The sequence below is a fragment of the Echiichthys vipera genome (genome assembly GCF_963691815.1).
Source record: "Echiichthys vipera genome assembly, chromosome: 19".
Classification (NCBI taxonomy): domain Eukaryota; kingdom Metazoa; phylum Chordata; class Actinopteri; order Perciformes; family Trachinidae; genus Echiichthys; species Echiichthys vipera.
In genome coordinates, this window is record NC_139844.1 from 7,498,367 (window position 1) to 7,508,923 (window position 10,557).

Below are 10,557 nucleotides of genomic sequence, written 5' to 3' on the forward strand. Positions count from 1 at the left end.
CTACATTAATTTATGAACCAAAAAACAAATTCAATCGTTAGCCATTTTATATTTGTGGTCATGAAAGTTATGTAACGTCTGAATCAAAAGAATTAGAACAAGATAGGAGGCTAAACAAAATCAATAGGCTGGTATAATGAGAGTGAGTGTGACACTGTAGCAACCATGAGTGAGATGTAGAGACACAACAAGTGTTACATATAGTGGTTGGACTCTCTGCATCCACGGTGTATAGACATTTCTGAAATTTTCAAAGGAACGGGTTTGATTTGAAGAGTTTAAAATCAATGGGCCGGTCATGAACATCACACGGCTGTGCAGGGCAGTCTGCCGGCCGGTTCACTTGAGTTTGTTGGCCTCCGGCCGACAGGGAAATCTGCCGGTTGTCCCCATGGCCACTCCGCCCCTGCTGACAAATATCATCACAATTATAACGGAATACCTCAATATTCCTATATAGCTACATAAACAAGTGATAATTTAGTTTAAAATTGATATTCCACTCTTGCTCTTACTTTTACTCTTATTATATCATGTCAAAATGAAAAAGCTATTATTTCAGGGTTTTTTCTGTTTTTATTTACTGTTTGACATGTCATTATTGCTACTTAATTTCTTTGTACTCTGTTCAAAGACAACAGAATAATTCTATTTTTATATTTATCATATTTTTAAGTCTATTGTTATATACATTTTCAATGGAATTCCATTGCTAGGCAACAGACGTGGTGATTGAAAAGGTCTTGTCAGTTGACGCCATGGCTGCTCATAAATTTTCTCTGAAGTATGTAATATGTTACTATGACAATAGTAAGGATAAGTCTCTAATTCATGTGCTTAACTTTTATTTTAATGTGGAAAAGTTTCATTCATAAGTGAATATTCTTAGGTTCTCAACCCTTATTTCCTCTCTTTTTAAGTGGAATTTAAGTCACTTCTCCCAATTCCCTTTAGTTGATAAATAATTTAGAAAGCAACAGATCGGCTGTTACAAGAATGCATTTGATGAACTTCCTTTATGTCATATCGGTTACATTACTTTATCCTCTTTTTATTCTTGTATAATGAATGTATCCCCTTAACTGTTTATCCTCTTGTGTTTATATACTTTATTTATTCTACTCTGTGAAATTGTAATGTGTTTATGTATATCTGACTATGATTGTATTTTTTGATGAATAAAAAAAAGATTAAAATGTAAATAATAATAATAACGCAAATCTAAACATATGTAATAACGGTTCTCAGGCAGTAGATGGTGCAATATTGGCGCGCTTTGCTACATTTCCCTCCATTGTTGTAGTTCCGGTTCAAAAACTCACCTCTTCCGGTCTGAGAAATAACAACGAGACACGACGTAAACAAACCGGACAGCGGTAACGTTAGTGTTATAACAGTTGTTAACGGCTGCTAACGGTTATACACCCGACACGTGGATGTGCCGTTAGCCCCGCCAACTATGGTGAAGTGTGTCGTTACTGGGTGTCCGAACCGCGGGGCGGCGAACGTCAACCGGGGGATCTTTAACCGACCACCGAAGAGGTTCTTCAACTTCCCCAAAGACCCAGCACGGGTCAAGGTACAGACAACCGGGGCTACAGATACGGCTATTTACGTTAAAGTGAGCTTAGGTCACCTTAATGAAGGGGGTTATCATGGGGTTTAGCCATATTAAGTTAGCTAACAACAGCTCCGACTCAATGGGGACGCTTCTACTTCTACATTAGATTCAGGAAAACTCTGTCACAGATCTCGCGAGACTTTGTTGCTCAGACAGAAAGAGTTCAGTCAAAAAGTAAATTTTCTCCAGACCCGTCCACCTAAAAACTGTAATTTTGGCGTCAGGATGTCCAGGAGAGATGTGGGATTGCAGGCTCATATTGTTAAAAAAATATAAATCGACTACCGTCTTTTTCGCATTATAAGTCGCAGTTTTTTTTTTCATAGTTTGGCCGAGGGTGCGACTTATACTCTGGAGCGATTTATGTGTGAAATGATTTACACATTACCGTAAAATATCAAATAATAGCACGGGCTATTATTTATCTCAGTCACGTAAGAGACTAGCCGTATATCAGCAATCGTCACACATACGTCAACCAATCCAAATCGGGCGGGGGCGGGTCATGGCAGAAGTGCATTGTGAAACAAAAAAATGTTACCTGCTACTTCGGTACCTATGAAAATTGATCATTTCAACATTATCGGTAACTAATAAAAACAACTGAGAAGGGCTGAACAAAAATGGCACCGACAAGAAAATCATACACTGCATGTTACAAGCTGGGAGTAGTGAAATATGCAGCAGAAAACGGCAATCGAGCAGCAGGAAGAAAGTTTGGAGTTAATGAGAAACTTGTAAGGAACTGGCGAAAAGCGGAGGTTACTCTTACTGAAATGAAGACAACTAAAAAAGCTAATCGCGGGCTAAAAGCTAGGTGGCCACAGCTAGAGGAACGAGTTCATAAATGGGTGCTTGACCAACGTGCTGCCGGGAGAGCCTTGTCAAGCGTACAGTTGCGTCTCCACGCCCAGGTAGTTGCCAAGGCGATGAATATAAATGACTTTGCGGGAGGACCTTCTTGGTGTCACCGCTTTATGCAACGCAATCGCCTCTCTTTCAGAGCAAGGACAACGATGTCCCAAAAACCGCCAGCAGACTTCCGATCCAAGGTAGACAGTTTCCGCGAGTTCATTGAAAAGCATGTAAGTGAGCACAGCGTGACACCGGATCATATTATTAGCATGGACGAGGTCCCCCTCACGTTTGACATTCCCATGGGCAGAAGTGTTGCAGAGAAAAGGCAAAAGAGTGTCAATATCGTAACCCCTGGTCATGAGAAATCACACTTCACAGTGGTGCTGGCATGTTGTGGAAATGGAGCAAAATTGCCACCAATGGTCATTTTCAAACGAAAAACCATGCCAAAAATCCAATCCCCCTCAGTTACAGTGGCCGTGAATGAGAAAGGGTGGATGGATGAAGAAATGATGAACTTATGGCTTACAAAGTGCTACATTAAGCGTCCGGATGGCTTCTTTAGAGCACGCAAAGCTCTGCTTGTGATGGATAGCATGAGAGTGCACATCACGCCACAGTTAAAACATAAATTAAAAGTTTTCAACTCCATACCTGCCATCATCCCTGGAGACTTAACCAAAATACTCCAGCCACTTGACATCTCTGTGAAAAGGAGCTTTAAGGCAGTCTTGCGCAACCTGTGGGAGCAGTGGATGATGGATGGAGAGCACAGCTTCACGGCAACCGGGAGAATGCGCCATGCAACTTTTCTGGATGTCATTGGATGGATCGACAAAGCATGGGCCTCAGTGACAACCGAAAGCATCCTGTCGGGATTCAGAAAGGCTGGAATAATTGGAACTGCAACTGACGATGACTCTGACGTAAGTGACGTACAGATAGAAGAGGAAGCGGCGCATTGTCTACCTTTGGAGTTGGCAGAGTTGTTTAGAAGTGACACCGAGGAAGAAGAGTTCATTGGATTTAGTGATTAGGAGTAACAGAGTGTTTGGTAAACGTAGAGCATGTTCTATATGTTATAGTTCTGTGTGATTAGTGACAGAGTGTTTGGTAAACGTAGTGCGTGTTCTATATGTTATAGTTATTTGAATGACTCTTACCGTAATATGTTACGTTAACACACCAGGCACGTTCTCAGCTCGTTGTTTATGCGTCATATAACGTAAACACTTATTCAGCCTGTTGTTCTCTATTCTAGTTTTAGTTTAAATTGCCTTTCAAGATGAAATGTCGTTTCTTGGTGTTGGCCCCAAAAATGCGACTTATACTCTAGTGCGACTTATATGTGTTTTTTTGCTTCTTTATTCTGAATTTTCGGCTGGTGAGACTTATACTCCGGGGCCACTTTTAATCCGAAAAATACGGTAATACATTTGGATGTATCTGTATGGATTTAGCTGCCGGGTTAGCGGTAATTAAAGTCATTCAAATGAGCTCAATCTTTACCAACTAAAACATTAAAGTCAGTAATTATATATCATTATTCTGAAATGGCCCTTTCTGCATAAAGGGTTGTACTTTTGGTACTTGGAGTATATTTTGATGCTAATAGTTCTGTAATTGTACTTGTAAATATATAAGTAAGTATTTTGAATGCAGGACTTTTCCTTTCAAGAAAGACTTTTACCTTTTTTGCTCTTCCTTCTTTTTGGAAAAATGCAAAAACATTGAAGAATTTTTTTCCACATGGACGTTATGCCATTTCTTCTCTACTCATCCAGCTGTAACCTACGTCACTCAGCGGCGTTGACCATCAGACCCCACCACAAACGCATACAACCTGGAAATCTGTAGCTGTACCGACCCTTTGCAACCCTAGTCTGGTCTGTGTTTTTCAGTGAACCCAGTGAAGATCTGTAAAATGTCTCTGGTGTTCAGGTATGGCTGGCGGCGCTCAGGGAGACGGACAAGCAGGACTCGGCAGAGCAGCATTTAATCTGTGAAGACCACTTCCTGCCAGAGGACATCTCCACCCACGGAGTCGGCAGCGACGCCATTCCCATCATGCCCCCCTTACTGGACGGGCCCCTGGGCATGATTAGCCCCTGGGGAGCCGAGTCGTCTGAGGAAGAGGATCCGTGGGCTGCTGGTGGCGGCTGTAACGATGATGGCGATTACGCTGATGAAGGTGGAGATGAGGGTCCTGTTCGTGTGGAGCCTCCTCCGGCGCCAGAACCTCCTGCAGTGGATCCACCACAGAAGGTCAGGAGACTCTTATTCTATCATTATATTTTCTTGTGCTTAAACATCTATTTATTTAATTATTTGTAGCTTGAAGTAGGTCCCATTCAAGTTTGTTGTCCTTAATCTGATAATTACTAATCGAACTTTACAGTGTAATCATTTTTCACTTTTACTCTCTTTCTGAATTCCAGGATCCAGGTGTCAAGAAGACTTTACGGCCCAAGATCTCTGGGTAAAAAAACACCTCTCTGCTTCTAGGTTTCCTCTTGTTGCACACTCTGGGTTAACTTGATGCACTGAGTTTTTATCAGTTAAAGTTCAGTTTTGTATTCCGTCTGGGATCAGGTGTTTACGGTGCGGCACTGGAATGACAAATAAACGTTGTGTGTTTTTCTTTCCAGCGGCAGCCTGCAACAGAAGAAAGAGATCATCCACACCAAGACCAGACAGGGTGCGTGGCTCTGTCAATAATCAAATCCATTTTCAGGGGGTTTCCTCTGTAGCGACTGTACAAAACCTCACTAGCTTTTCAGCGCGACAGAATTCTCACACTGTTCGTATGAAAGTGCAGCGCGGTAGATCATAGTCTTTTATACGACAGGTCATGAATTCTGGGGGCAGAAAACACTTAATGTGTCAGACATTAAGGGGGCAAAAGGGCAAAAATCCCAGAATGTCCTTAAAAAACTAATTGAGGGGCAAAAAATTTACCTAGGATATAGAAGAAAAATAAATATAAATATCTTTGATTTAATCCAGCACTGGAAAGGCTATTACAGAAAAAAGTATCAAAATGAGGTTTGATTTTTTCTTAAATCTGAAGGATTATGACAATGTATAACTGTATAAAGCTTTGAAATGTAAATGTTTTTTAACGGCCATGTCTTCCAGCTCTAATGTGTGTGTGTGTGTGTGTGTGTGTTCAGATGTGTCCCTTGGGTTGCTGACGCAGCGTTTCCTGGAGATGTTGCTGGTGGCTCCAGACTGCACGGTGGACCTCCGGCAGGTGACCGTGGACCTGAAGACCCGCAGGCGGCGAGTCTACGACATCACCAACGTCCTGGAGGGCATCAGCCTCCTCAAGAAGCAGTCGGCCAACAAGTTCAAGTGGATGTGAGTGAGCCGATGAACAGATGTGGCTTCACGTTGTATTATTCACTTCGCAAGTTTGGAAGACCTTACTTACACTCTTCAGTTCTGTTATAGTCTCAGACTGACCAGCTTCAGATCACATCTTTTACATCAGACTGATACAGAAGCACATAATAAAGTCTGATATATTCAAATATATTCAGTGATAGTAAACATCTCTTAGGGAATTTTGTAATTTCTTGGTGATTATTGGCTGACACACACACACACACACACATGATTAAAGCGATTAGTTGATTGGCAGAAAAGATAAAAAACCATAAAGCAAGTTTGAGAAATTTAAAAGATGAAATCATGTGTCTAATATACAGTATTTTTGATGAGCTAAAATCTGCCGTGCATCTTTATCTGAAGTGCTCCGTTTAGCATTTTCTTGGTAAATTGATGTTTTCAAGTGATTATTTCCGAGGCCAAGAATAAACTCCTGTGTCGCCCGTAATTATTGCAGTAAACCTGATCTCTTGACTGTCATCTGTTTAGAGGGAGCTCTACGATCTCTAGCTTTCTGTGGAAGAGCCAGCAGAAGTTCCAGAGGGAGTTGGACAACCTGAAGCTGGTGGAGGACACGCTGGACACCTTCATCAAAAGCTGTGCCCAGCAGCTCTTCGAGATGACCGACAACATGGAAAACGCCCCATATCCTTCCATACCATTGAAGAAATATTGATGTGTGAGTTAATTGCATGAAAAAAAACGCGGGTAAAAGCCTTAAGTAGACATCAAAACTGCATTTGTATAAAGTGATCAGTGTTGTGTTTTTAGTATGCTTTGCTCCACCCAAGTGACCAAAACATCAGTTATTTAAGATTAAATGAGCGAAAAGAAAGAAAATCTGCCAATGTTTGTGAAGAATTATTCCACTCTCAGGTCCAAGTGCATTCTTACTGTTGCCCAACAATATTACATATGTGTTTTAGTGATTTATGTCACATTATGATCGAGACAGGGGAGGCAGCAGGATCAGGTCATCGACCGCCTGTTGTGAAGTTGAACCAGGAGGCATCAAACATAAATTTGTTGTAAATGTTGATAAAAAATGAAGCAGGTTCTCTTTAACTTTTTTCCTGCACGTCGGCCTACGTGACCCACGAGGACATCCGCCGGCTCGGGGCCTTCCAGGAGCAGACGGTGCTCGTCGTCAAAGCTCCAGAGGAAACCAAGTTGGAGGTTCCTGCGCCCAAAGAGGTAAACAACAACAACAACAAGAGAGTAGTTCTGAGAGATGTGATTGGTCCTGCCCTATATCTAGAGGGGTCTTGTTTGTACTGGGCGATGTGTTATAATTTCAATGGGTGAGCAGCTGATACATTCACACAGGTGTGTGTGTGGTGGAGGGTGTGTTTGCTACGTTCCATAAGCTCTCTGAGCTGTTTTAGTCCCAATAAATTAAGCTTCCCCTGCTTTATGGTGTTTGACTCTAAATGGGACCATCATACTAAATGAACCTCATGCTGTATTGAAGAAGACTTGAAACCATAAACTCATTAGGAAAATGTTTCAAGTGAGAAGTTAAGGCTCATTTTCTCATTGACTTCTATACAATCACACTTATTTTTTATGCCAGTGGAGTATCCCCCTGCTGGACATTAGAGAGATTGCAGCTTTAAGTGGACTCTCCTCCTGCTGGACATTAGAGAGAATGCAGCTTTAAGTGGACTCTCCTCCTGCTGGACATTAGAGAGAATAAAGCTTTAAGTGGAGTCTCCTCCTGCTGGACATTAGAGAGAATGCAGTTTTAAGTGGAGTCTCCCCCTGCTGGACATTAGAGAGAATGCAGCTTTAAGTAGAGTCTCCTCCTGCTGGACATTAGAGAGAATGCAGCTTTAAGTGGAGTCTCCTCCTGCTGGACATTAGAGAGAATGCAGCTTTAAGTGGAGTCTCCTCCTGCTGGACATTAGAAAGATTGCAGCTTTAAGTGGAGTCTCCCCCTGCTGGACATTAGAGAGAATGCAGCTTTAAGTGGAGTCTCCTCCTGCTGGACATTAGAGTGAATGCAGCTTTAAGTGGAGTCTCCCCCTGCTGGACATTAGAGAGAATGCAGCTTTAAGTGGAGGTCCCCCTGCTGCACATTAGAAAGAATGCAGCTTTAAGTGGAGTCTCCCCCTGCTGGACATTAGAGAGAATGCAGCTTTAAGTAGAGTCCCCCCCTGCTGCACATTAGAGAGAATGCAGCTTTAAGTGGAGTCTCCTCCTGCTGCACATTAGAGAGAATGCAGCTTTAAGTGGAGTCTCCCCCTGCTGGACATTAGAGAGAACACAGCTTTAAGTGGAGTCTCCCCCTGCCGGACATTAGAGAGATTGTAGACTGTGAGAGAATCCTACTTAATGTGTTTTCTCCTGTAGCTGATACATTCAGGTAGAGCTGCAACTCTGAACTCAAGAAGTTATTTTCATTGTTAATCAATCTGTTGATAATTTTCTTGATTAATTGATTAGTTGGTTGGTCCATTATATGTCAAAAAACAGTGAAAAATGTCCTCAGTTGACGTCCTCAAATGTGGTTTTGTCAACAACTCAAATATCATGTCAGAGTATTTTGAGTGCTCTAGTGACTCAAACCACCTAATCAGTTCATCTTTGCAGCTCTACATTCAGGAGGTAGACTAGAATAAAAGCAGCAGCATCAGGTTGACTGTGTGTGTGTGTGTGTGTGTGTGTGTGTGTGTGTGTGTGTGTGTGTGTGTGTGTGTGTGTGTGTGTGTGTGTGTGTGTGTGTGTGTGTGTGTGTGTGTGTGTGTGTGTGTGTGTGTGTGTGTGTGTGTGTGTGTGTGTGTGTGTGTGTGTGTGTGTGTGTGTGTGTGTGTGTGTGTGTGTGTGTGTGTGTGTGTGTGTGTGTGTGTGTGTGTGTGTGTGTGTGTGTGTGTGTGTGTGTGTGTGTGTGTGCGCGCGCGCGCGTAGGACAGCATCCAGGTCCATCTGAAGGGGGAGAAGGGTCCCATCATGGTGCTGACCTGTGATATCGGAACAGGAGACACGACTACAGACAAGAGCAACCACTTCTTAACACTGGAGGAGAGCCGGATAAAGACGGCCACGCTGCACACAGGTAACAACAATCAATCAAAATCTTTTTTGGGTGTGTACTACAACTTGTTTCTTATTGGCTGACATTGGCACCATTTGTAATGTTTCATTTCATTGTGGTGGTGTTGCAGAGTCATCAAGTCAACAGAGCGCTGTGCAGAGCGCATAGTCATCAGCTGACCACCAGGAGGCGCCAGCTGTCCACTTCATGCACACTGCAGACGCCTGAATGCACCGTCTCCAGGGACCAGAGGGGTCTGAGTGAAATACAGACTTCAACAGACTAAACTCACACAAATACTTAGCTGATGTTTGTTTCAATCAGCTGAAAATCCTCAAATCCAAACTGATTAGGGACAAAGTAAAGATGCTTGGACAGCAACATGGAGAAAACTACTTATGAACTTTAGTTTGTGCTGTTGCAAAGTTGTTGTTTTTTTGTTTTTTTGTTTAAATTGACCTCCTCGGGATGTTGGTCCTGTTCAGGAGGACGTCACGGTAACGATGAAGTTGAGGATGACGATGGGACATTAGTAGCTTTATTTTTGTATGAGAGGTGACAGAGAGAAGTGGATGATCTCATTTGCAGATGCTACACTACAGTTGTTGTTTTATACATTACAATCATGATTGCTCTATTATATTTGACCTTGTTTATATGTTTGTCTTTCACTTTTGTTTGTGTGTGTCGTCTCATTTTGAACTCTCATGGAGAAAACACCTTGAAGATGCTGAAATCAATAAAGACAAACTGATATAAATATGAAACGTAAATGAGCTCATTTACTTTTGTTGTTTAGTCTTAACTAAAGCAACAGCAATCTGTAATAGACGTATTTCGTTAGGTGCCTGTGTCAGTGTTACAGTTTAGAGGATCATCATGCTAGAAGTGAAGGATTCCCATTTTCACGCTTCTTTATGTCATAAATTGTTGCAGCAGTTATTTGGTTGATACCATTTGTTAGGCAGATTTGGTGCTAAATCTTAACAGAAAATGAAGTTTGCTGGAATGAATGAGAAATTCAAATCTGTAAAATGTTGACTTCTTTTCAACAGCATCGCCCAGTGGACAGACTGCTCCACTGCGTCTCCTAAAGAGGAGACCTGGGGCCGTATTCACAAACATTTGATCTCAGCACTAAGTTCTCCTAAGGAGCACTAAGGGCGCACTCACACTGTCCGTCCGTACCGCGCCCCGGGCTTTAGGGTACTTGTCCTCCCCTCCCTCTCCCCCCGCGGCCCAGGCCCGTTTGTACTCACACTGCCTGGGCCTTGGCGAATGCTTCTTGCTGCCTATACGTCATCACGCCGTAACACGTCACACGCATTGATGACGTCATTGCGATGCGCCTCTTTGTTTACAAATCCTTCCATAGACCTCAGAGTTGTTGTGCGTCTTGTCCGCACGTGGTCCGTCCTTCTTTTTTCTATGTCCCAACAGGTGCACATAAAATGACGTCAGAACCGCCGTAGGCATCGTGCTTGTGCACGTGCGCATGCTCGTGCTCGTACATGTGCAAACGTGCTTTACAAAAGCCAAAAGACTTTACCTGTGAAACCTGTTTGGTCACGGTACGGATGGGAAGTGTGAGCGTGCCCTAAAAGATCTTAGTTCAGAGTCATTTCTTCAAACCTTTTCCCCAAGCCTCTGAGAC

General features: G+C 42.7%; 1 protein-coding gene across 2 annotated transcripts; it reads left to right on the forward strand.

Annotated features, from left to right (window-relative positions):
• The first annotated feature begins 1,342 nt into the window (after positions 1-1,342).
• Positions 1,343-9,589, forward strand: e2f6 (E2F transcription factor 6). 2 transcript variants are annotated; one of them, XM_083933705.1, is made up of 9 exons: positions 1,343-1,579; positions 4,421-4,744; positions 4,918-4,958; positions 5,128-5,177; positions 5,653-5,839; positions 6,359-6,513; positions 6,948-7,063; positions 8,777-8,924; positions 9,034-9,589. In XM_083933705.1, the coding sequence occupies exons 1-9, from the start codon at positions 1,460-1,462 to the stop codon at positions 9,069-9,071; spliced, it is 1,179 nt and encodes a 392-aa protein (XP_083789831.1). In that variant the 5' UTR covers positions 1,343-1,459; the 3' UTR covers positions 9,072-9,589. The 2 variants fall into 2 exon arrangements, with proteins under 2 accessions (XP_083789831.1, XP_083789830.1); XM_083933704.1 differs by lacking the exon at positions 1,343-1,579 and adding an exon at positions 2,610-3,405.
• Positions 9,590-10,557: the final 968 nt, after the last annotated feature.

What these genes read in the sequence shown, in the direction of transcription:
- e2f6 (XM_083933704.1), top strand. Translation starts at nt 2,638, where the DNA reads ATGTCCCAAAAACCGCCAGCAGACTTCCGATCCAAGGTAGACAGTTTC. An exon ending in CAACTGACGATGACTCTGAC is followed by an intron (nt 3,406 to 4,420) that starts GTAAGTGACGTA and finishes TCTGGTGTTCAG; the next exon opens with GTATGGCTGGCGGCGCTCAG. An exon ending in TTACGGCCCAAGATCTCTGG is followed by an intron (nt 4,959 to 5,127) that starts GTAAAAAAACAC and finishes TTTTCTTTCCAG; the next exon opens with CGGCAGCCTGCAACAGAAGA.